The sequence below is a fragment of the Erythrolamprus reginae genome, chromosome Z (genome assembly GCF_031021105.1).
Source record: "Erythrolamprus reginae isolate rEryReg1 chromosome Z, rEryReg1.hap1, whole genome shotgun sequence".
Taxonomy (NCBI): domain Eukaryota; kingdom Metazoa; phylum Chordata; class Lepidosauria; order Squamata; family Dipsadidae; genus Erythrolamprus; species Erythrolamprus reginae.
The window spans coordinates 90485397-90512500 of NC_091963.1; the positions used below are offsets into that span (position 1 = coordinate 90485397).

Consider the following 27104-nt stretch of genomic DNA (forward strand, 5'->3'; position numbering starts at 1 on the left):
ACTGTAATCCATTTTAAAAAATTAAATTAATAATACATAAAAGTATAGAATATATATTTAAATCTTCCAATGTCTAAACCATAGGAATATAATACGCTATGGGGATGTCTGGATGTGATCAAAGTCCTGCTCCTATGTTTTATAAATTTATAGGAAACTACAGAAATGAGAAAACAGACTCAAAGTTTTTTTTAAGAACGCAAGTATGAAAATTAGAAAACTACACAGTAGAGAGAGGAAAAAGGCTTCAATTTACCGGCTTTATCTTTATTGCTTATTTTTTGCTCTGGTTCTTCCCTCTCTAAAGTGCTGCTTCGTGAAGAGAGGCTGGATGCCGAGCAGTTGTCTTTTTCATTCACATCTTCATTTTGCCTCTCTTTTTCACTTAACGCACCTTCTTCTCTCTCTGGCTCTTGACCCACTTTTACCTCTGCACCTTTTACTGCTTTAAGTATTGTTTCTGTTCCCTGATTAAATTTGGTCTTTTCTTCCTGCTCTGATTTTATTTCTTCTTTGGCCTCAGGTTCAGGTTCTGATTCAGGTTGACTGGCATTCACTGGTAAAAAAAATAATGGAGAAAAAATTATTTAACAGCAATTTCAGAACCACAATTTGGAGTCCTGCCAATGCTTACCTGAATCAAATGTAGTCATATATTGAACTTTTTATTTATGCATGTTTATCTGAAAAGTATACTTCTATATATATATATATATATATATATATATATATATATATATATATATATATATATATATATATATATATATGTCATATGTTTAAGCTGAATTTGAAAATTAAGGGAGACTAGGATAGATCTATTTCGGCCTTATTTTGGCCTCATCAGCTAGCCATACCCACTGTATATATATATACAGTATACATACCGTATTTTTCGCTCCATAAGACGCAGTTTTTTTCCTCCCAAAGTAGGATGAAAAATCAGCCCCGTCTTATGGAGCGAAGATGCAGGCAGGGAGGGGGGGGGAGGCGCTGGAGCAGAGGGTAGTTTCTTAGTGCTCTTGCCTCCCTCCCCCCCAATAAAAATAGCCAATCACCGACCATTTCAGGTTCACATCTTTAAAAAAATAATGGTCTGGAATTGCTTTGGCTGACCGGGTTTTTTATTTGTAATATTTAAAAAGGCAAGTACATGAGGCGTGTTCGCAGGTACAGCTGAAAAGACCGGCAGGCGGTCCCTTGCTCATAAGTTTTAACTCTTTTCGTGTCACGCGTCCACAAATGCGAATCACTTGCTGAACTTTTTAAGCCGGTTTTTTCCTCTTTTCCGCCCCCCGGACCGTCCGCGTCTATCTCGCAAACGCAGCGCCTCCATTTCGCAGCCGCTGGGAAGGTGAAGAGGAGGACCGGGTGGGCGGGGTTCAAAGCGGAGGGCGGCAATCGCCGCGATTCAGGGCTGGGGAAGAGGTCGCTTAGCGGAGGCGGAGGCATGGCTGAGGTCTGCGCAACTCCCGGGGAGCTCAGCCTCATGGATAAAGGCATCAAGAGGTGAGAGGCTGCAAGGGAGCGGAAGCCTTTGAGTTCTTTTTTCCAAATCCCGACTGCTGCTGCTGCTGCTGCTGCGAGGTTGGATCAATTTTTGCACACTTAGCCCCTTGTCCTTTGGGTGTCATGTAGAAGTGCTGGGGTACATTTGGGGCACAGCTTCACCATTGAGGTTTTCCCCCCTCGACCCTCTGCCTATTTTAAAATAAATCTGAGAGACTATAAGCCTGAATTGTTGAGCCAATTGTTATTTTGTCTTAAATATTATTTAAAATATTTAAATTTTTTATAGTCTTTCTTACTAGTATCCTGTATATAAATATCGTTATATCTTTTTTGGCTCAAAATATTTTTTTTCTATTTTCCTCCTCTAAAATCTAGGTGCGTCTTATCAGCAGGTGCGTCTTATAGAGCGAAAAATACGGTATATGTTTTTTCTGTCGGATCACCCTGGTATATTGAAGGAGCGTTACAGCTTCCTTTTTGCCTCTCGGCCCAATCCAGGGCCATTTCCAAGGCAGTTAATTTGTTCATAGCCGACAAACTATAATCTGTACGTATCACATGTTTTTATTATCTATATAATAATAATATTATATATATATATATATAAGGGAGACTAGGATAGTGCTATTTCGGCCAGAACAAGACTGAAATAGCGCTATCCTAGTCTCCCTTAATTTTAAAAAAATTCCGCAAAAACATGTGATACATACAGAATATAGTTTATTGGCTATGAATAAATTAACTGCCTTGAAATGGCCCTGGGTTGGGCCTAGAGGCAAAAAGGAACTTTGACGTTCCTTCAATATACCAGGGTGATCAGAATTGACAAAGAAATAAAGGGAGACTAGTACAGATCTATTTCAAGCTTTTTAGCTTTCGTCAGCCAAGTCATACCCTTCTAGGATTAGAACTTGGGCAGTTTATGCCTTGCTAGGCAGTGATTTTTCATCTAAGCCACAGGTTCTACTCCCTTTTATCAGCTGAGCCAGTGAAAGATTACATGTTTTTCTGTCGAGTCACCTGGCATATCCAAATATGGGAGGGAACTCACTGCTCCCGTATGTATGTATGTATGTATGTATGTATGTATGTATGTATGTATGTATATGTATTTCTGTCAAATCACCTGATCACCTGATATACCCAAATATGGGAGAGAGAATACTGCTTCCTTTTGCCTTGGCTTAGAGCAGGCATTCTCAAACAATGGCTTGCGGGACAGATCCGGCCCGCCAAAGCCATTAAACTGACCTGCGCGGGACTATGAGAATGCCCTGCCCACATTGCCACACCTGGCACATATTAGCTGGCTCCCACCCTTTGGCCAAATGCATGTTGTGAGAGCCAGTAGAGTGTTTCCAGGGAGCGGGGGAGGCCAAAAAAAGGAGCGGGTGAAAACCCCAGAGAATGTCCACATGCCCTGCTTCTGTCCACACCCCCAGCAGAGTGGGGGGAGACCAATTTAAATTTAATTTGTATTATTTAATGGACTGCTAAATTGGCAAAATGGACTGCTAAATTGGCCACGCCCACACAGTCACATGGCCACCAAGCCATGCCTACCTAGGCAGTCCGGCCCCCCCAACAGTCTGAAGGACCGTGAATTGACCCCCTGTTCAAAACATTTGTGGACCCGGGGTTTAGAGGGTAAAAACACTGCCTAGCAAGGCAAAAAGCAGCCCAGGTTCGAATCCTAGAAGGGTATGGCTAGCTGAAGAAAGCTAAATAGCTCTAATAGATCTAAACTAATCTCCCTTTATTTCTTTATCAGTTCTTTGCAAGTTTGGAATATACAAATATACATATGCATATGCATATACATACATACACACACACACACACACATCTTGGCATATTCGGATCTTTTCCCGTGTAAGGTTGATAGAATCCTGGTGATGTTTCGACAAGGTCCCACTCGTCATCTTCATGCTGGTGCTTTTGGCTTTGTGCTTGGGCAAACAAAGCATAGTCCCTCTATAAATACTATTGGGTAGATGTGGAGTGGTGGCTCAGCTGCTGCAAGCAGATTGGTTGGCTGTGTTGAAAGACGGCGGGAATTTGGGGTTCCCACAGAGCATGGAGAACTCCTGTCCCGCCACAGCACCAGGCCACAACCCTCTTTAATTGATTTCTACCTTTTCCACCATTCTAGCCTTTAATCTTGGTATTCCCCTCTATACAATTATATTATTTATTCCAGGTTTCAAAATAATAATAATTTATTATTATTATTATTTACAGTATTAGATTTGTATGCTGCCCCTCTCCGCATATTTATAATAATTATTTGTACAGATTATAATTATATAATTATAATTATTATAAATACAGTGGTACCTCTACTTAAGAACTTAATTTGTTCCATGACCAAGAAAAAAATTTCCAATAGGAATCAATGTAAAAGCAAATAATGTGTGCAAACTCATTAAGAAAGAAAGAAAAGCTCAGATTTTGGGTGGGAGGAAGAGGAGGAAGAAAAGGAGGAGGACAGTCGCTGCCGAAAGAAGAAGATGAAGTGAGGGAAATAAAAAAAATCCAAAACTTTAAGGCTTAAAAAAAAAAAAGGACTCTGAGGCAGCGAGGAGGAGCACGCGCCTCCCATAAACCCAGCGCGAGGCTGCCTTCCATTCATAGCGCCAGAGAGAGAAACCCAGGCGGGCAAGAGGAGGAGTGCCACCGAAAGGCTCCTCTGGCAGCCCAGAAAAGCCCAAGATGGGTTCTTAAGTAGAAAATGGTTCTTAAGTAGAGGCAAAAAAAATCTTGAACACCTGGTTCTTATCTAGAAAAGTTCTTAATTAGAGGCGTTCTTAAGTAGAGGCACCCCTGTATAAATATAATGATTATTTATACAAATTATAATCTGAAACAAATTCTTGCTGCAGTTAAACTATGTAAAATTAAATATGTTTTATTTTTCTCATATTTATTAATGGTTATTCCTAACAAAAATAATTCGGCTTTCAAATTGAGTTTCATTTCTAGGATTTCTTCAAGCCATTGTCTAATTTTTCCCAATAATCCCTTGCTTTGTGGCATATCTACCACACATGATAATATGTGTGGTAGATAAAAGAATAGACTATTCTTTTGGCATTTCCAACATGTTCCTGATATGTTTTGATTCATTTTAGCAAATCTTACTGGGGGGAACTGCCACCTGTCCTCTGGGGTTTTTAATCTTGGCAGTCCATACTTTGTTCCATTACAAAATGGGGTATGTCCTTTGGGGGGCACAGCAAACTTGTGCTAGGTGACTCTTCTTCCAACACCATCTATAAATTGTGTTTTTAGGATGATAGGTAGGTCTTGGGTGGTTTCCACCTTACTCTACGCATGAGAAGGACAGTTTCTGATCCTTGGTCAGTCTACGACCCTTGCTGGCTGCTCTCAACTGATAGACATCATCATGATAATCTTTCTCGTCTTCAGTAATTCCCCCATAATTCCACCTCTCCCTGCTGGATGGTTGCCCCGGTCTATCTGCTGGAGGGCTACATGACTTCTGTATTTCTTCTTTCGATCTGTTCAACAATTTGGGGGTTTTAGCATTAATGTTGGTTTTGCCAGTACAGTGATCCCCCGGTTATTGCGTCCCCGACCATTGCGAACAGGGTAATTTGCGATTTTTGAACCCGGAAGTCAAAACACCATCTGCGCATGCGTGCCCTTTTTTCTATGGGCACGCATGCGTAGATGGCGCCGGGCAGATCAGCTGCTGGGCGGCTTCCCTGGGTCTTCCCCCTCTTGCTGGTGGGAGGGCGAAGCCCCCCCCAGCACCCGCTCGCCCGCCCTTCGCCCTTCGCCCGGGAAGTTCGCCAGGAATCAGCGGAGAACGGCGCGCCTGCGATCGGAGCTTTCCAATGAGTCCCGAAGACAAACGTCAAACGTCCGCGCTTGTCTTCGGGACTCATTGGAAAGCCGCGCGGGTGTTTTAAAATGTCGCCGCCGACATGGGGGGCTTGCTAGCACCCCCCCAAACCCGGGTTGGGGGTTCGGGGGGGTGCTAGCGAGCCCCCCATGTCGGCGGCGACGTTTTAAAACACCGGCGCGGCTTTCCAATGAGTCCCGAAGACAAACACGGAAGTTTGACGTTTGTCTTTGGGACTCATTGGAAAGCTCCGATCGTTTTAAAGCAGGTGCGCCGTTCTCCGCTGACTCCTAAAGCGGGGAAGTTCGCCAGGAGTCAGCGGAGAACGGCGCGCCTGCTTTAAAACGATCGGAGCTTTCCAATGAGTCCCGAAGACAAACGTCAAACTTCCGCGTTTGTCTTCGGGACTCATTGGAAAGCCGCACGGGTGTTTTAAAACGTCGCCGCCGACATGGGGGGCTCGCTAGCACCCCCCCGAACGCCCAACCTGGGTTTGGGGGGGTGCTAGCAAGCCCCCCATGTCGGCGGCGACGTTTTAAAACACCCGCGCGGCTTTCCAATGAGTCCCGAAGACAAACACCGAAGTTTGACGTTTGTCTTCGGGACTCATTGGAAAGCTCCGATCGCAGGCGCGCCGTTCTCCGCTGACTCCTGGCGAACTTCCCCGCTTTAGGAGTCAGCGGAGAACGGCGCGCCTGCTTTAAAACGATCGGAGCTTTCCAATGAGTCCCGAAGACAAACGTCAAACTTCCGCATTTGTCTTCGGGACTCATTGGAAAGCCGCGCGGGTGTTTTAAAACATCGCCGCCGACATGGGGGGCTTGCTAGCACCCCCCCAAACCCGGGTTGGGGGTTCGGGGGGGTGCTAGCGAGCCCCCCATGTGGGCGGCGACGTTTTAAAACAGCCGCGCCGCCCCCAATCTTCGGCTCCTCGCTAGCGCTGCGGAAGTTAAAAACACCATCTGCACATGCGCAGATGGTGTTTTTACTTCCGCAGCGCTACTTCGCGAAAACCCGCTCGTTGTGGTGGGTCCTGGAACGGAACCCTCGCAACGAACAGGGGATCACTGTAATCACCTCTGCAACTGAACATCCCAAACCCCATAGACAAATCTCTCTCAAATGGCTTCATCTAGATTGATATATTCAGAATAAATAGCTGCTTTTTGGAGGGTTGCCATGTAACTGCTAATACACTCACCCTCCACCTGGTCCCTATGCTAATAAGCATGTCTTCTAGCAAAGATTGTCAGGGCGCATAATGCTCCCACAGTTTGTTTAATATTATGTCCCAAAGAACTGTCTGTAGGGGAGGGGGCACAATGAGGACCTTCACTGTCTCAAACACATCTTTTCCACAAATGTTCAAGAAAAGTGCTTGTTTATGATAGTCTGTGATATTTGTATAGTCAATAGCTTCCAATACACAGTCAAAAAGGTTTATGTCTGTGTTTCAGGATCAAATGGTGCAAACAGTCATCACTCACAGCGTGCCTCTTAATCTCTACGACTTCACAATCAGCAATTCTCTGCATTGGCTCAGAGCCCAGCATCCCTCTTTCATTGCCAATGCAATGTGGGCATAGTACATCAAACGAAGAGCCAAACTTCCAGCAACGCTTTTTAAAATTTAAGATAAGGATTCATTATAAATCAACATCTCGTTCCTTTCTGACAACCTTTTATAGGTTGGTTATTATTAACCAATAATTTTAAATATGTCCTGCCCTTGTGCGTCAGGAAAACATCTGCCTGCGCCTGCGTGGACATAACAAAATAATAACTGAAGGGAGAATAAAAAATGGCAGCATGAATAACTGAGATACCTATACAAGTCTCCAGTTCCATGGTTATATAATCAGGTCTTAAGGGCATTTCAGAATGCCAGACTTTTTTACACTTTGATGGAACCAGTCTTATTTTGGGTGGTGGGTGGTGGGTGGGAGGATGTTCCATAAGGTGGATGACACAGCAGAGAAAGCATATTTTTTAGTACCCATCAAAAGTAGCTCTGGTATCAACTATATGCCTTCTCAATGAGATATAATTAGAACCGGATAATGTAAAGTGGGTGGTGGTGGAAAGATGGTCCCTCATGTATCTCAATTCCATGCCATAAGGATTTTAAACTTTAAACCAGCACCTTGAATTGTACCCAGAAGCAAACTGGCAACCAGTGCAGATTACGGAGTGGAGATGTAATTTAATATGGTACATAAAGTATATCAGATTATAGTCTACTGCTATCAAGATAAACCATCAAATTCATCAAAATTTGATAAAATTGTAATTCTTCTCTCTGGATTCATTAATTTAACTGTGATATTTGCTTCTAACGTTAACTACTGTAGAGGTCTTGTTATACATCTCAATTGTTATGTTACTTAAAAATTTACAATGTTGGCTGCTAAGATTAAATTAAATAATTCAGCATTTGTTTAGTCCTATAATTAGAACTGGTTCTGGTTCTGGAGTAGCAACAGGAGGAGAGGGCTCCGCCACTGGAAACATTTCATTTCATTTATTAGATTTATATGACGCCCCTCTCCGTAGACTCGTAAACATCTCATTTATCCCCATCCCGATATTTCCTTCCTATGCCGAGGCTCCTTGATACTAGGACCTTCCTATGCCGACGCTTCTTGATACTAAGACCTTCGATATACAAGATGCACCAACATTTTCACCTTCTTTTAGTGGAGGAAAGGTGCATCTTATATTCTGAAAAATATGGTACATCTCTACAGAAATTAAGCACAACAATGATGAAAATTATCCTGAATGCTTTTGGGTTAATATTAAAGGAGGGAGGGGGATGACATGGCCATAGGCTATAGGCCACCCAACCAGACAGGAGAAATAGTTGAACCTTTTACTAGTCAGCTAACTAAGGTATTTAGGAAGCACATCACAACAGCAATGGGGGATTTTAAATACCCGATATCGAATGAGAGACAAACTCTGCAATAAATGAAAGATCCAACAGGTTCCTAACCAACCTAGCAGACAATTTCATTTCCCCAAAAGTAGAGAAGGGAACAAGGGGATCAGCCATATTGGAATTAATTCTACTAATAAAAGATGAAATGATAGCAGGTGTTGAAGCTACAGGAACCTTGGGGCAAATGATCACACAATATTGGAATTCAACATTATGCAAATACAAGTAATAGATCAAAGTCAAACTAGAGTCTTGGACTTTAAGAGAGCTAATGTCTATAAACTTAGAGAGACCTTGCGAAGAATTCCTTGGATGAGAGCCCTCAGGGGAAAATAACTCAAGAAGCTTGAGAAATTTTGAAAAGTGAGATGATAAAAGCTTAGTCTGCACAATGCCAATAAAGAAAAATAACTGCTCCCAAAAGAAACCAGCATAAAGAACTCTCTGACAAATTGAAAGACAAAAGGGACAAGAATAAAAAGAGGAAAGAGGGGTAAATAACTAATTCAAAATATCAGCAAATAGCCTGAGCCTGTAAAGATGAAGTGAGGAAAGCTAAGTGTCAGCTGCTTCAATCAGAATTTAAGAAAAATGAAACTCAGAGTCCAATTTAACTTCAAAAGTGAATTTATCAAAAATCAGAACTGAAAGCAACGAAAGTAAAGCAAAGACTAAGGAAAAAAGGTGCGATACAAAGGTATATCAAAACCACACTTGAACCCCCTTTGGAGATTAGCCAATCCTTAGTGTCCATAACCGTCAGGTGGACACATCTTCAAAATCACATCATACTGATGGAATGCAGCTTCTAACGGTCTCTTCCTGGTCACCTGTTTTCCAGGAAACCGAAACTTATCCCACTCTACATTAGGAAACAAAACTTAACAGGGCTTCCTGCACTCTCCCACCCAATGACCAAACCCCGTCCCTGTTTCTCATGGCAACCGAAGCTAGTAGGAATGTAGAACCATAGCAAGGTTGACACTAAGGCTCACAATAAACAAAGACTTGTCATAAAAGTAAAAAACAACAAAAAAGCTTCTTCCAACATGTTAAAAACAAGGAAAGATGAAACAATTGGTTCACTGCTGAGAGAAAGTGGCAAGAAAGTGACAAACAAAAGAAAGAAAGCAAAACTATTTAACTCATTTTTTGCATCTGTCATTACACAAAGGGAAAAACAGTCCAACCTATCTAACGTATCAAAAACAGCATCACAAAAAACAGATATGGGGCACAAGTTACAATAGGGAAGAAAATGGTAAGTGAACACCTATCTACCAACATGGATTTGTCAAAAACAGATCATGCCAGACTAGTCTTATTGCATTCTTTGACAAAGTGACAAAATTAATGCACCAGAGGAATGCTGCCGATATAATTTACTTGGGCTTCAGTAAGGCATTTGATAAAGTAGACCATAACCTATTAATTGATGAGATAAAAAATGTAGTTTAGCTGGCATCCCTACCACATGGATTTGTAATTGGCTGACCAACAGCACTCAACGTGTAATCCTTAATGGAACTTCATCTACATAGAGGGAAGTATGCTGTGGGAGACTCTGTTTTAGGCCCCGTACTCTTTAATATGTTCATCAATTAATTGGAAGAGGAGATCGATGAGGAACTCATCAAATCTGTCATTGCCACCAAGTTGGCAAGAATAGCTAACATTTCAGAAGATAGGCTCAAATACAGAAGGACCTTGACAGACTTGAACATTGGGCACTATCTAACAAAACGAAATTCAATGATGGAAAAAAGTAAGGTTTCTACATATAGGCAAGAAAAATGAAATGCACAAGTATAGTATATATGGTACCTTACTCAATAGTAGTGACCGTGAAAGGGATCCTGGGGCCCTAATGGACTCTTTTAAATATGAGCCAGCAGTATGCTTCAGCTGCCAAAAAAGCTAATAGTTCTAAACTGCATAAACAAAGGGATCAAGATCATGTGAAGTGTTAATACCACTTTATAATGCTTTGGTAAAGTCACACTTGGAATACTGCATTCAGTTTTTACTCCACAATGTAAAAAAGATGTTGAGACTCTATAAAGCAAGGGTCCCCAAATATTTTACACAGGGGGCCAGTTCACTGTCCCTCGGACTGTTGGAGGGCTGGACTATAAAAAAAACCTACGAACAAATTCCTATGCACACTGTACATATCTTATTTTAAAGTAAAAAACAAAATGGGAACGTACTATTTAGAGGGGTGGAAGAAGTCTGAAATTCATATGTTTATGTTTTGTTTTTAATTTTCTTTTGTTAACATCTGATTGGCTATACAAGGTTTTCTTGGCTTATAGAAAAATGTATGAAGAAAGAAGGAACACTTTGGCATAATTGTTAATAAGTTAGAAATATAATTGGTGTACTTTTTGAAGGAACATTAAGGAGAGAATTTAATTAAAAGAAAATGAATGTAACTGGATGACAAAATTAGAAAAAAAAATTGCAACTTTTTTGATTATTGATATTTTTTACTAACAAAATACTGCATTTTATTCATGGAAAATTAGATGGTACACTGTGTTGTTTGAATGTATTTTAAGAGAAAAAAAAATTACCCCCCCAAAACAGTCCTTCCTTCCTCTGTCCCTCCATTCATCCATCCTTCCTTCCTTCCTTCCTCTCCACTTCTCTTTCCCTCCCTCTCTTTCCCTTTTCTTTCTGTCCCTCTCTCATTTCCCCTCTCTCTCACAAAAACCTCTGTGCCCCGCCATGCGCCTCGGGGGATGGGGAGTGGGAGAGGCTCTGCCGCAAACGCCCAAATTATCAATCTGTATTTAAAGTACGCTTAACGTTTAACAAAGCCAATGTCTAAAAAATATGAGAGAATTCTTGAAAAATGAGAGGACTCCAAATAAAGTGTTTTTTTATCCCCACAAAATATCCTGTGAGAAACCTTTTTCAATTTAACACATAGCTGAGATCCATGTAATGTGATCACTTATTGTTTCAACAAACAATTCCAATATTAAAAAGTCTAAGCAGGCAGGATGAATGAACTTGAGGGGGTGCGTCTCTGCTCTCTCTCTGCTGAAAAAATGAGACTTCCCGCAAGTCAATTTACGGGAAAGGTGGAGAGAGGGCGAGGCGACAGTTCCGGTGTAGGAACAAGTCTACGCCCGCTACTTTTTTCCCAGGGCGCCACATCTGCGCGCAGGTGGTGAGGCCATCCAACTGCTGCCTCATGCTTCCTGTTTCTTCCCGGCGGCGGGAATAATATCGTCAGGAGTGGGCGGGGCATGGTCCCCGGACACCGCTGGAGAGGCCGGGTGGGGCTCAGAGCCCACAGGGGTTTCTCCTGGCCAACAGCAAATCAGCTGTCGAGTGGGAGAAACGGCATCGGCTCTACCGCACGGGGTTTGAAAAACCTGCAGTTTGTTTATTGCCTGCACGGCTATTGGGAACAGGCTATTGGGAACAGTGGCCAGGAGCACAGGATGCGGACCGTTCTTCATATATTTTAGCCTCCAGTCCCCTATTCATCTTTGTTGCTCTTCTTTGCAATCTTTATAGCAGTTTGGGGACCGCTGCTATAAAGATTGCAAAGAAGAGCAACAAAGATGAATAGGGGACTGGAGGCTAAAACATATGAAGAACGGTTGCAGGAACTGGGTATGTCTAGTTTAATGAAAATAAGGATTAAGGGAGACATGATAGCAGTGTTCCAATATCTCAGGGGCTGCCACAAACAAAAGGGATTGAAGCTATTCTCTCAAGCACCCAAGTGTAGGGCAAAAATGTGTGGAAACTAATCAAGGAGAGAAGCAACTTAGAACTAAGGAGAAATTTCCTGACAGAACAATTAGTCAGTGGTTGTAAGGGGAGCCCAGAGAGGTGGGAACGTAATCTGGATCGGCCCCCCTCTCCTGGGGGAGAGCACGGGGGGGGAGACACTTTTGGGGGGTAGTAGGGTGAAGAAGGGGGAAACAAGTAAACTAAGAGCAAAACAAATGGGGAAACAGATTAAACTTATATATTATGAGTTATAAAGCATTATAATGGCTTTAAATGTGAATGGTTTGGGATCGGATTTGAAACGCCATAGAGTACTAAGGATGGCTAAGCAAAACAGGGTGGATGTTATGGTTTTGACAGAAACACATAAAAGACACCGGGGAAGGGACAAACTGGTAAATGATAAAAACTGGAAATGGATATATGAATCTTGTGGTACCCAAAGGTAGAGGTATCACGATGTACCAGAGGGTCTCATTTGAAGAGGTGGAAGTTCAAGAGAGACAGAGAAGGAAGGTGGTTATTTGTTAAAGGGGAAATGAATCAAAAGAAATTGACGTTGGCAGCAATTTATGCCCCAATACGAAAACAAAACAATTTATAATAAACACAAAGAGAAAGTTGGACAATTTTATGGAGGGCACAGCATTTTTGGCAGGAGATTTTAACATGCAATTAATGAATGGGATTGGAAATAGTAGAATGCTACATTTAAATAGACTTAAATGTGGCTTTTCATGTAGACCTAACAAATAGAAGTACAGTAGTACCTCGTGATATGAACCCCTCGTCATACAAACTTTTTGAGATACGAACCCGGGGTTTTACAAACCCTTTCCGTCTTACAAACCCAAGCCCGGGTCCATGGGCTCTCTTACTGCGTGTGCGCTTTCTTTCTTCCGCAAGGATTCCCCTGCCTTGTGACTGCCAAGGCTGGGATATCTCATTCTCTTCCCGCCCCCGCTGGGAATTCCCCGCCGGGATTCCCCATCTCCCGACTGCCAGCTGAAGCACCTGGGAGTTTCCCTTGGCTTTCCAGCGGCTAGTCAAAATACCCCCCTTCCTCCTCCTCCTTCCTGGCTAAGTGCTTGGGGGAGAATGTCAGGCTCCAGGTCCGGAGTCGCTGCTCCTGTCCCCCCAAGCCGAATCAGCAGCTCTGGGCTTCCAAAAGCCCAAAGCCAGAAACCTCCCCCCGCCCCTCCTACTCAGCGCCGGCTTTCTAACCTGGCAAGAGGAACCTGCCTCCTGGGGACACGAAAGGCTTGGGAGGGAGGGAGGGAGGGGGTGGCGGCCCCTGGGTCTGGAGTCGCTGCCCCCTGCCTCCCCAAACTGAAACAGCAGCTCTGGGCTTCTTAAAGCCCCCTTTTTTTAAATAAGTTTTTTTATTAAATTTTTCCACAACAAACAAACAAACAAACAACAAAAAAAAAAAACTTAAAGAAAAAGTGCCCAACACCAATAACCCCTCTACCATTAGGGGGTTCAGTTATTTACAGTAAATTTCAATTTCTTCCTTGGCTCCGGTTTACATTCCTTTACATACAAAGAGTGATTGAAGTTTATTTTTCACATTGTCGTCAAATATTCTACGTAAAATATAATCTTTCACCTTATTCCATCGTGCCATCAGCTTCTCCGATTTATTTTCATCACAGTTAATTATTCTTGATTCCGTAATTTCAAAGTGAATGTGGTCCACCATGTACCAGTACCAATTTTGGATTGTCCATTTATTGCTGTCCTTCCACCCTAATACCACTACTGCTTGTGCACTTTCCAAGGCTGCTGTTTTGATTTCTCTAAATTCTTGTAATTCCCCATGTTTAACTAGTATTGCTAATTCTTTCGTGATTATCCAATTAATGTTTAACGTATTGTTAATTTCATTCTGTACTTCCTTCCAAAATTTTTGAACTTCAGCACATTCCCAGAGCATGTGCATAAAAACTCCTTTCATCCTTCTATCCAACCTTGGCTATCCCAGGGGCCACCCCCCCTCCCTCCCAAGCCTTTCGTTTCCTCAGGAGGCAGGTTCCTCTTTGCCGGGATAGATTCAAGCCGGCACTGGGTGGGAGGGGCGAGGGGAGGCGTCCTGGCTTTGGGCTTTAAGAAGCCCAGAGCTGCTGTTTCGGCTTGGAGGGGGCAGGGGGGGTGACTCCGGAACCAGGGGCTGCCCCACCTCCCAAGCCTTTCATTTCCCCAGGAGGCAGGTTCCTCTTGCTGGGTAAGAAAGCCGGCATTGGATGGGAGGGGCGGGGGAGGCATCCTTGCTTCGGGCTTTAAGAAGCCCAGAGCTGCTGTTTCGGTTTAGGGGGGGCAGGGGGGCAGAGGGAGCGACTCTGGACCCAGGGGCCTGCCCCCCACGCTTCGTCGAGAGGGTGGTGCCCCACTGCTTGACAAGCCGCAAGGCAGGTTCCAGGCATGTCACTCCACCCAGGAGGCTCTCTCCAGGCAGCCTGCGCTCTCTCCCCGCTCCTCCTCCACCCCGCCCCCGAAAAGGATTAGAATTCCAGCAGTAATGAGGCAAAAGGGGTGATTTGGGGGCTTGTGAACTTTTCACCTTACGAACCTCATCCTGGAACCAATTACGTTCATAAGACAAGGTATCACTATACTTAATACTCAGCAAGACATACATTTAGCTGCATTGATTACATATTAATGAATAAGGTGGGAAATGTACAAGTTAAAAAAGTAGAAATTAAAAATATTTGGCTGTCAGATATTGGCAGAATTGAAAATAGATCAGGAACGTAATCAAAGAATCTGGAGATACAATGTGGTACCTCCAATGAACAAGATAAGGATAAGCTACAGATAGAGTTAAGTGAATATTTTAGAATTGTTTGGGATGCATGCAAGGCGTATAAGAGGGAACAATGTATATGTATGGAAATAAATATAAGAAAGAGGTGGGGTAGAGAAAGGGAGAGCAGGATAAGGGAAATAGATATGATAAAAGAACAATTGAGAATAACCAAGAGTAGGGAATGGAATACGCTATTGAAACTGAAAAGGAAACAACTGAAATTGTTTGATGAGATCCAATGGAATAAAATGAGAATAACAATGAGACAAAAAACAATGAGTTGGGGGACAAAATCAATGAAACAAATGGCAAGATTTTAAAGAAGAGGAAAGAAATTTCATGTATATTAGCTTTAAGAGACCCTAGTGGAGTGGTTAGATACAGTAAAGAGCAGCTAGAGAAGATAATGAGGATATATTATGAGGATTTGTATAAAGAAGAGCTTTTAATGTTGGAAAAATAGTAAGTGAAGAGGATAAACAAATATTGAATGCAGAAATCACACAGGATAAATTTGCTAGAGTAACCAAAGGGTTAAAACAAGCCAAAGCACCGGGCCCTGATGGGTTTACAGGAAAATTTTATAAAACTTATATGAATGAATGGATGAAGTTGGAAAAAGAGATGAATGGGATAAAGAGTAGAGAATTTAATATTTATGAAGTGAAATAAGAGCGATCTAGATAAATTAATAGGTCCCTTGAAAGGGATTGTGGAAATTTGGAAAAAATGTCAGGAGAAACTAGGATTATATGAATCAAAATTGTCATTGTTATATGTAATAAACAGAGATAATGAAACAAATTTAAATAGGGTATTAGGAGAGTTGAAGGGAAAATGGATATCTAGGATAGAGCAGTTATACGAGAAGGATGGGAGGGTAAGTAGAAATTTTATAGAATGGTGGCTGGGCCAGGGAAGATGGCTACAAATAAATACAATATGTAAATATTTGAATGAAAGGGAGGATAAAGAAGCACTACTAAGGGAGGAGATAGAGGGAGAGAAAATAATAATAGAATTATAAGATGTTATTGCAGGTAGACGGGTGTGTGGTCCAAGGATTGACTAAATGGTGGCAAAGTTAATTACAAGTAGATGTGCAAGAGATGAAGAATATACAGTGATCCCCCGGTTATTGCGTCCCCGACCATTGCGAACAGGGTAATTTGCGATTTTTCAACCCGGAAGTCAAAATACCATCTACGCATGCATGCCCTTTTTTTCTATGGGCACGCATGCGTAGATGGCAACCGGGAGATCAGCTGCTGGGCGGCTTCCCTGGGTCTTCCCCCTCTTGCTGGCATCAGCGAGGAGTTTCCCCACCGCCCACGCAAACTCCTCGCTGCCGCTCGCCCGCCCTTCGCCTGCCCACGCCATTCGCTCCCCCTCTTGCTGGCGGGAGGGCGAGAAGCCCTCCCCAGCACCCGCTCGCCCGCCCTTCGCCGCTCGCCCGCCCTTCGCCCTGGCCGCTTCTTCCCAGCGGAGAAATTCCAGCCCCCACCTGGTCCCGCCCGATCCTCCTCCCTGAGGCAGCTCGCCCTCCCATGGCCGCTTCCTCCACCCTCCATCGCAAGCCATCGCCACCGCAGCCAATGCGCGCTGCGATCTTCAAGCCCGGCTCCTTTCGGCCCAGCATCCCGGGCCAAGCAGCTGCCTTCCGTGACTGAGCCTGGCTGGCCCGGAAAATCGTAGCGCGCGTTGGCTGCAGCGGCGAGCGAAGCCAAGCCGGCAGCAATGTCGCCGCCGCTGCAGCCAACGCGCGCTACGATCTTCCGGGCCAGCCAGGCTCAGCGGATCAAGCCCGGCTCCTCTCGGCCCAGCATCCCGGGCCAAGCGGCTGCCTTCCGTGACTGAGCCTGGCTGGCCCGGAAGATCGTAGCGCGCGTTGGCTGCAGCGGTGAGCGAAGCCAAGCCGGCAGCAATGTTGCCGCCGCTGCAGCCAACGCGCGCTACGATCTTCCGGGCCAGCCAGGCTCAGCGGATCAAGCCCGGCTCCTCTCGGCCCAGCATCCCGGGCCAAGCGGCTGCCTTCCGTGACTGAGCCTGGCTGGCCCGGAAGATCGTAGCGCGCGTTGGCTGCAGCGGCGGCGACATTGCTGCCGGCTTGGCTTCGCTCGCTCGCCGCTGAGGAGCCGATGATTGGGGGGCGGCGCGGCTCTTTTAAAACATCGCCGCCGACATGGGGGGCTTGCTAGCAACCCCCCAAACCCGGGTTGGGGGTTCGGGGGGGTGCTAGCGAGCCCCCCATGTCGGCGGCGATGTTTTAAAAGAGCCGTGCCACCCCCCAATCTTCGGCTCCTCGCTAGCGCTGCGGAAGTTTAAAACACCATCTGCACATGCGCAGATGGTGTTTTTACTTCCGCAGCGCTACTTTGCGAAAACCCGCTCGTTGCGGGGGGTCCTGGAACGGAACCCTCACAACGAGCGGGGGATCACTGTAGTGGAGAATATAAGGAAAATCAAGAATATAAGAATTAGAGAAATGAGAAGGAAAATACTACATAAATGGTATCACACACCTACTCAACTTGCATACTTTCAGTAGAATGTTAATACTAAGGGGGTGTCTATGCATATGATTTGGGAATGCCCAGTAGTTCAAAAATTTTGGAAAGAATTGCAAGAGGATATTAATAGGATGTTAAATATATGATGGACAATTACAAAGGAAATGGTGATATTAGTCAAAAGGAATGAGATAAAAGAAGAAGCGATAAAAAGTGCTCAGCGGTAGTAGTCCTAGGCTGGAAGAATGTGATAAAATGGACAATACAAAATTGGTATTGGTACATGGTAGATCATATTCAGTTTGAGATTATGGATAACAGGATGAATTCGGCCAATGAAACTAAGGTGCAGGAACTGATGGGATGATGGGACAAAGTAAGATGATATGTGGTTAGTAGAATTCGAGACCAAGGTATAAAGAATAAATTAGAATTACTTTATAATATGTAAATAGATAAATTGCTCTTAAATTAAAATGGTATACAGAAAATGTGCCCCATTTGGGTGGATTAAAACACTGCACTCTCTGCCTCTTTGATTCAATGTGCAAGGAATTCCAGAACAAGTAAAAAAAAAACCCAGCATATTATTTTATGGAAGCTATGTGAAATATTGCCTCTGCTAGATATTGAGAAAGTACTTCTTTTCATATTGTGATAATCTTTGGCTATTCATTTTGAACTTTCTCAGATTTTCCATTAAAATATGTATCATTGCCAATATAGAATGCCTCACTTCTGTTTTTCCCAGATCACATGAAGGAATTCCAACAATGTAGAAAGGTGTTTTGATATTCTGAACCTCATGACTTGTGGGAAGAATTTTCAATATTTTATTAGGAATTTAGCTATCCTTATTTTTAAAGTATTGGATAATGTTCAGATATCCTTTTATAACAGAGGAAAAAATATTTCTTGCTGCTTTAAGTTCTGGCTGAAATCACTTTGGAGGGTTGAATGTTTTTCAGGCTTTGTCACTGTGCCTCTTTCAACTTCAGAGTGCCAACATTTTTATCTGTAACTCCTAATTAGGCATTTGTTTGTTCTATGGAATTGTCCTTGGAAATAATAGGAAAAAAATAAAAACTGCAGGCTTTTTAAAAATAGCTATTATTTATTCCAAAATATGCATTTGTTTTTTGAATCTGAATTTATGAAGATGTATTTCAATACATCAGACAACAAAAATAACAAAAAATCTAATCATCTTTTTCACTCATATCCTCCTGTAATAAATTATCACTATCACCATCACCACCACCACCTCCTCCATCTGTATAAAAGTCTGACTTATTAAAGACCAAGAAGTACAAATTGTGTGTTTACTTTCACAAATTTTTATTTTTATTTTTTCATGAGGAGGGGCTGGAATGACTATATTCTCCACAATGAGAGCATACTCAATTAGATTTGGACTGTTGGTCTGAATTCCTAGCTTGGCAATTTGGTTGCAAATGTTTCATCACCATTTGAGGAGACATTAACAGTGTCTTGAATTGTGCTTCTCTGTGAGGGCACTGGTCTTTAAATACCTTTTTATGTGATACAAATTAGTGTGTGGATGTTGCCTGTCAGGCTACTTCTGAGTCAGGGTCTGACTTTGTACTGTTTGATTGACTAGCTGTTGTTACTGAGGTATGATCTTTAGTTTTAAGTACCGTATATACTCGAGTATAAGCCGACCCGAGTACAAGCCGAGGCACCAATTTTTGCCACAAAAACTGGGAAAAAGTATTGACCCGAGTATAAGCCGAGGTTAGAAAATGCAGTGGCTACTGGTAACTTATAAAAATGGAAAACAATAAAATTACATTAATTGAGACATGTTTTAGAATATTTATTTTAAAGAAAACCAGTAAACTAGCTCTGTAAATTTAAAAGAGGGTAAACAAATTAACAATATTAACAATAAATTAAAAAGTAAAAAAAGTAGCTCGATCAGGAACAAAGCTAAAACCTAAGAGTTAAAATCCTTCAAAACTGGATTCCTTCTCATCATTAATTGGATTTACATTATTGTTCTGTTTTTATATATGCTGTGAGCCACCCTGAGTCCTTGGAGAGGGATTGCATACAAATCCAATTAAATAAACAAACAAACAAACAAACAAACAAATAAGTGTATCCAAAGAAGAGCTTCAGCATTAGCTGCTGTGAGGTTATCAGCATAGAAAACCAAATAGATAGATAGATAGATAGATAGATAGATAGATAGATATAGATAGAAAGATAGATAGACAGACAGACAGACAGAAAAATAGATAGATAGATAGATAGATAGATAGAAATAGATACAGATAGATAGATAGATGATAGATAGATAGATACAGATAGATATAGATAGAAAGATCGATAGACAGACAGACAGATAGAAAAATAGATAGATAGATAGATAGATAGAAATAGATACAGATAGATAGATAGATAGATAGAAAAATAGTTAGATAGAAAAATAGATAGATAGAAAGATAGACAGATAGAAAAAGAATTCCTGTCTAGCTCTGCCTCATAACACATTATTAGATCCTATCCAAGCAAGGACAGCAACTACTACAAAATACCAATGCAGAGAGAGCAAGGAATAGTTACTCACCATTGCTTTTTCCCCCTCTCGGTTGGAGCAAATGGCTGCCTCTGCTTGAGCTAGGGAGAGGAACTACGGCGTGCGAGAGGGGACAAAAGCTGGTGCCTCCTCGCTCTGGCTCAAGCAATGGCGCCCTCGTGTGGTGACTTTGTCAATGACCCGAGTATAAGCCGAGGCTGTGTTTTTCAGCCCATTTTTTGGGCTGAAAAACTCGGCTTATACTCGAGTATATACGGTACCATCTGTGTGGTGTAAATTAGTGTTGTTTGTTTGGATACTTATATATATTATATTATACATTTATATATTATAAACGTATTATATTTGCATACATTTATTAGATTTCTATCCTACCTTTATTGTACAGATCCACATGCAGTTTTTCTTTCTCCAATTTTCCTCCCAAAAACAATTCTATGAAATAAGTAGAACTGAGAGAGAATGATTGACTGAAAGTGAGCTTCTATGATTGAGAATGGACTTAAAGCTCTGATCACTCAATTCCTAATTTAATACTAATATATAACCTAAACACATTTAAGTTTATTTTCATTACGATTGTCTAACTTTGTTGCTGAAGATAAAATAAATGGTTGTTTTATACATACCGTATATACAGTGATCTCTCGATTAGCGCGGGGGTTACGTTCCAAGACCTCCCGCGCTAATCGATTTCCGCGTTATAGTGGTGCGGAAGTAAAAACCACCATCTGCGCATGCGCGCCATTTTTTTCATGGCCGCACATGCGCAGATGGTGGAGTTTGTGTGTGGGCGGCGGGGAAGACCAAGGGAAGGTTCCTTCAGCCGCCCAACAGCTGATCTGCTCCGCAGCGCGGAAGCAGCGAGGAGCCGAAGATGGGGTTTCCCCGTTGCCCAGGCAAAGGGGAAACCCCATCTTCGGCTCCTCGCTGCTGCCGCGCTGCGGAGCGGATCAGGTGTTGGGCGGCTGAAGGAACCTTCCCTTGGTCTTCCCGCCGCCCAGGCAAAGGGGAAACCCCAAGATCGCTTGCCGCTTGCCGTATTGCAGCTTGGAGCCTTGCTTCGCCTCCTTCGCTGCAATACGGCAAGCGGCAAGCGATCTTGGGGTTTCCCCTTTGCCTGGGCGGCGCTGGGGCCATGCGGAGCCGCTCATCTAGGGGGGCGTGGACCGGCAAGGTGCCCTCCACTCTCTCTCTTTCTCTCCCTGTTACCGGTGTGGTATAAGAGAGAGAAAGAAAGAGAAAGGAGGGCGACTTGCCAGTCCACGCCCCCCTGGATGAGCGTCCCCGCATGGCCCCAGCGCCGGACTCCGCCGTTGCCTCCGCCCTTGTTCGGCTCTGCAGCTGAGAGGCCACGTCCACCCCCTCCTCGGTGTCCCCGGCACCCAGCGTCCCCACGCCGCCTCCACCTCCCGGTAATGCGCCCGACCTCTGCCTCTCTCTTTCTCTCTCATATACCACGCCGGCAACAGGGAGAGAAAGAGAGAGAGAACTAGCGCGGACTTATTTTTTAATTAATATTTTTTGAAAAACCGCGTTGCAGCGTTTCGCGCTAATCGAGACCGTGCTAATCGAGGGATCACTGTACTTGAGTATAAGTTGAGATTTTCAGCATAAAAATGTGCTGAAAAATCCAACCTTGACTTATACTACAGTCACTGACTTTCACTGACCTGAAAACTGCCCCAAAGTTCCACAGTTCCGATGTGAAAGGCAGGGAAGGAAACCTCATGGCTCCGGCAACACAAGGTTTTTTTTTCTTTCTGCTCTTGCTACAGTTCGGCCGGCAACACCCCTCAGCTGCCTGATTGGCAGCAGGCTGAACCAATCACAGTTCCTCCTCAACACAGAAAGGAGGCACTGAGAGAGCTGTCTGATTGGCAGCACGCTGAACCTGATGACCCCCTGCTTTATATGCCGCAGCAATACAGTCATGCAGCCAGCGGTTAACCGTTTGAGATGAAACCTTGTTTCCCTTAGAACGCTGGGAAAAAGACACAAACAATGCTTCTGAAGTTCTGAATGACTGTGTCCTATGGACATAAATTTTCAAGGCTCAGCACACGTCTAATTTGTACCACCTCAGTTCAGAAGGATGAGTCCCATGTGTGCAAAAGTCTGGAAGAACTACCTCCTGAGCCCTATGGAACCAGGAATTTACCTTTGGTACAAAGGCCGGGTCTAATCGTACGACAACCCGGTCTGGGTGGAATTGGCAAAGATCCGGTCTTACAGACAGAACCGATATTTCCGAAACACGTCTAGCCGACATGATCGTGACCAAGAAGGCAGTTTTAATTGACATGAATCTCAATTAAATTGTCTGGATTGGTTCAAAGGACGGTCTTGTCAGAGCTGGTAGAACTAAAGGCAGGTCCCACGTCGGGTATCTATGAACCGTTGGTGGCCGAACATTAGGGGCCTCTCTCAGAAAGTCCTTGATCCACAGATGATGAGTTAGGGGGTGGTAGTGGTCCTGAACGAGTATGGTGGATAGTGCTGCTACATGTCTGCGCAGGATGTTGGGAGCAAGACCTTTATCCAAGCCTGCCTGAAGGAAAATTAAGACTGTGAGTAGGGATGCTGTTTGTGGATCCACTTTCTGTTGCTGACAAAAATCACAAAAGGCCAACCAGGTGGTTTGGTAAATGTGCCTAGTTGAAGGCCTACGTGCGGCTTGCATGGTGGCGATGACAGTGTCAGGTAGGTGTTGACATCTTAGGCGATTCCCCTCAAGTGCCACACGGTCAGTTTCCATCACTGTGGCTCTGGATGTACAATGCACCCCTGGCTGAGGGAGATCAAGTGGTCCGGGATCCTCCAGTGTGGTGAGATGGACAGGTCCTTCAGATCTGTGAACCATGCCTGGAGTGGCCAGTAACAGGCCAGCAGTAGAATCTCTGCCCGCTCTGAAAGTATCTTTCTGATCATCTTCGGTATTATGCACGTTGGTGGGAATGCATAAAGAAGTCCCCGGGGCCACGGGTGGCATAGTGTATTCACCCCTTCTGCACCCGGTGAAGCAGGAGAAGAAGCACGGGAGCTGCGTGTTGTGGCGTGTGGCAAAGAGGTTGATCACCGGATGGCCGAACCAACAGACTATCTCTTGGAAGATTCTGGGTTCCAGTTGCCATTCCGCCAGATCTATGATCGTACGGCTTAGCCAATCCGCCTGAACATTCTCCTGTCTTGAGATATGTTCTGCTGTGAGGGATGCTAGGTGAACCTCGGCCCACCTGAAAAGTCTCTCTGTTTCCCACATTAACCTTCCTGGTGCTTGATGTGTGATCGTGTTGAAACATTGTCCGTGAGAATTAGGACATGCTGTCCTTGAACTAGATGAACAAAGCTGTGCAGCGCTAAGGATACTGCCTTGAGCTCTAAATAATTGATATTCACCTCTTGCAGGTCTTGTAGCTCCCAGAGTCCCTGGGCCACCTGACCGGAGGAATGGGCTCCCCATTCTGTCAGGCTGGCATCTGTTGTTATTGTTATTGGGGAGTGTCCACAGAAGGATGAACCCTGTTGAATTGCTGCTGAGGCCCATTTATGTTTTAAGTGGAAAATCTGAATATTTATCATATGGAAGTTTGATTTAAGCAATTGTTTTGAAAGAATATATGAAATCCCAATTATTAAGAAAATTATAATGATATTGTAATGAAGATTAAGATAACAGGTTTTAAGATTAAGATAACATTCCTAAAGATATTTTAAGAGGTTTTTGGAATTTAAAAAATTAAAGATTTTGGAAGGGGAGGAAGAAATGTGCAAGAAATAAAAAATATTTTGGAAGGAAAAGTAACATAATAATAATAACAACAGAGTTGGAAGGGACCTTGGAGGTCTTCTAGTCCAACCCCTTGCCTAGGCAGGAAACCCTACCCTACTTCAGACAAGTGGGTATCCAACATCTTCTTAAAAACTCCAGTGTTGGAGGATTCACAACTTCTGGTGGCAGGCTGTTCCACAGATTCATTGTTGTAACTGTGAGGAATTTTCTCCTTAGTTCTAAGTTGCTTCTCTCCTTGTTTAGTTTCCACCCATTGCTTCTTGTTCTGCCCTCAGGTACATTGGAGAATAGGTTGACTCTCTTCTTTGTTGCAAACCCTGAGATATTGGAAGAATGCTATCATGTTTCCCCTGGTCCTTTTTTTCATTAAACTAGATATACCCAGTTCCTGCAACCGTTCTTCATGTTTTTTTTATTCTCCTACAAAAACAATTTTAAGAAGCTATAATAGAATATTCCATTTTTATCAGTTACCAGTAGTCACTGTATTTTCCACCCTGGGCTTATATTCGAATCAATAAGTTTTCCCAGTTTTTGTGGCAAAAGTGGGTGCCTCGGCTTATAATCGGGTCGACTTATACTCGAGTATATATGGTTTTTAAAATTAGATTTATAGATTAATGGCTAGCTTGTATTGAATTATCTTATCCAATGATAAGATTCTCCAGAACAAATGCATCTTTGTTTTAAGTCACTTGAATGAATGGAAAAGTTAGGTTCAAAATCTGGATCACTTTTATATTGTAACACCCACCTACCCACAAATTATACTTTTTGTATTATTATGGTTACAATTTTTCAGATTATTATCGGTTGTATTAGTGGTCCTTGATTCTAACAAAAAACTATTATTTGCTTTGATATTCTAGACCTCAAACCAATGTAATCTTATATTTGAGATAATTGTACTATTGCCTCTTTTGAAATTCCTTGTTTTTAAAAGATGTTTGGAGGAGTCAATCTAGGCTCCTAAACCACAAATTGCCTCGAAACCAAAAGAGAAAGAAATTATTGAACTCTGTATACAATCATGGACCCAATGAATTCTAAAATATTCATCAGAGCTTGAATAAACAAAAATGAAAATGCAGTTTTAAAGTTAAAAATAGTAGTAATAAACAAAATTCTATTCTGAATATATTGGATAATTCAGAAAATGTTTACTAAGGCATGATTGCAATCACCAATTGTTCAGTATAGTTCAGTTCATTTTAATTCAGTTGAAGAATTGGAACATTAAGCCATATTATTTGAATGATCTTATAAATATGGACAGAAATGAAGGGTAAATGAAGATATAAATATATCTTTGGCTGGGCTGCAAACCCAATATTTGGAATTTATCACTCAGGATATCTTTTAGGCATGGGAAACAGCCAAAATGGTTGTTTTCCAATATAAATTATATACTGCTCAAAAAAATAAAGGGAACACTGAAACAACAGAACTCCAAGTAAATCAAACTTCTATGAAATCAAACTGTCCACTTAGGAAGCAACACTGATTGACAATCAATTTCACATGCTGTTGTGCACATGGAATAGACAACAGATGGAAATTATTGGCAATTATCAAGACACACTCAATAAAGGAATGGTTCTGCAGTGGGGACCACAGACCTCATCTCAGTACCAACGCTTTCTGGCTGATGTTTTGGTCACTTTTGAATGTTGGTTATGCTTTCACACTCATGGTAGCATGAGACAGACTCCACAACCCACGTAAGTGGCTCAGGTAGTGCAGCTCATCCAGGATGGCACATCAATGGAAGCTGTGGCAAGACGGTTTGCTGTGTTTGTCAGCATAATGTCCAGAGGCTGGATGCACTATCAGGAGACAGGCCAGTACACCAGGGGACATGGAGGGGACTGTAGAAGGGCAACAACCCAGCAGCAGGACTGCTATTTCCTCCTTTGTGCAAGGAGGAACAGGAGCACTGCCAGAGCCCTGTAAAATGACCTCCAGCAGGCCACAAATGTGCATGTGTCTGCACAAACGGTTAGAAACCGACTCCAGGAAGATGGTATGAGGGCCTGATATCCACAGATGGGGGCTGTGCTCACAGCCTAACACCATACAGGACACTTGGCATTTGCCACAAACACCAGGATTGGCAAATTCACCACTGGTGCTCAGTGCTGTTCATAGATGAAAGCAGTTTCACACTGAGCACATGACAGACGTGACAGAGTGTGGAGACGACATGAAGAGTGATCTGCAACATCCTTCAGCATGACCAGTAATGGTGTGGGATGGCATTTCTTTGGAGGGCTGCACAGCCCTCCATGTGCTCACCAGAGGTAGCCTGACTGCCATTAGGTACCGAGATGAGATTTTCAGACTCCTTGTGAGACCATATGCTGGTGCAGTTGGCCCTGGGTTGCTCCTAATGCAGGACAATGCCAGACCTCGTGTGGCTGGAGTGTGTCAACAGTTCCTGCAAGATGAAGGCATTGAAGCTACGGACTGGCCTGTCCGCTCCCCAGACTTGAATCCGATTGAATACATCTGTTCAAACTTTCTCACTCCATCCACCAATGTCATGTTGCACCACATAACATTTTTACTTACTTGTAATTTCTGATAATTGTTTGTAACCGCTGGGTGAGATCATCCAAGGGCATGGGGTGAGGTATCATCAATATGCCGATGATACCCAATTATACATCTCCACCCCATGTCCAGTCAACGAAGCAGTGGAAGTGATGTGCCGGTGCCAGGGAGCTGTTGGGGCCTGGATGGGTGTCAACAAACTCAGACTCAACCCAGACAAGACGGAGTGGCTGTGGGTCTTGCCTCCCAAGGACAATTCCATCTGTCCGTCCATTATCCTGGGGGGAGAATCATTGACCCCCTCAGAAAGGGTTCGCAACCTGGGTGTCCTCCTCGATCCACAGCTCACATTAGAGAAACATCTTTCAGCTGTGGCGAGGGGGGCGTTCGCCCAGGTTCGCCTGGTGCACCAGTTGCGACCCTATTTGGACCGGGAGTCACTGCTCACAGTCACTTATGCCCTCATCACCTTGAGGCTCGACTACTGTAATGCTCTCTACATGGGGCTACCTTTGAAAAGTGTTCGGAAACTTCAGATCGTTCAGAATGCAGCTGCGAGAGCAATCATGGGCTTTCCTAAATATGCCCATGTCACACCAACACTCCGCAGTCTGCATTGGTTGCCGATCAGTTTCCGGTCACAATTCAAAGTGTTGGTTATGACCTATAAAGCCCTTCATGGGACCGGACCAGATTATCTCAGGGACCGCCTTCTGCTGCACGAATCCCAGCGACCAGTTAGGTCCCACAGAGTGGGTCTTCTCTGGGTCCCGTCAACTAAACAATGCCCCTTGGCGGGACC

The 27104-nt window shown here is 43.4% G+C and overlaps 1 protein-coding gene across 4 annotated transcripts in view; it reads right to left on the bottom strand.

Moving 5' to 3' along the window:
• FHOD3 (formin homology 2 domain containing 3) overlaps positions 1-27104 on the bottom strand; it is a 363967-nt gene that overhangs the window by 99078 nt on the left and 237785 nt on the right. For all 4 annotated transcript variants that reach the window (XM_070728908.1, XM_070728906.1, XM_070728907.1 and 1 more), the window contains one exon: positions 257-556. In XM_070728908.1, the coding sequence (XP_070585009.1) occupies positions 257-556 (300 nt within the window). The remainder of the gene's footprint in view (positions 1-256; positions 557-27104) is intronic.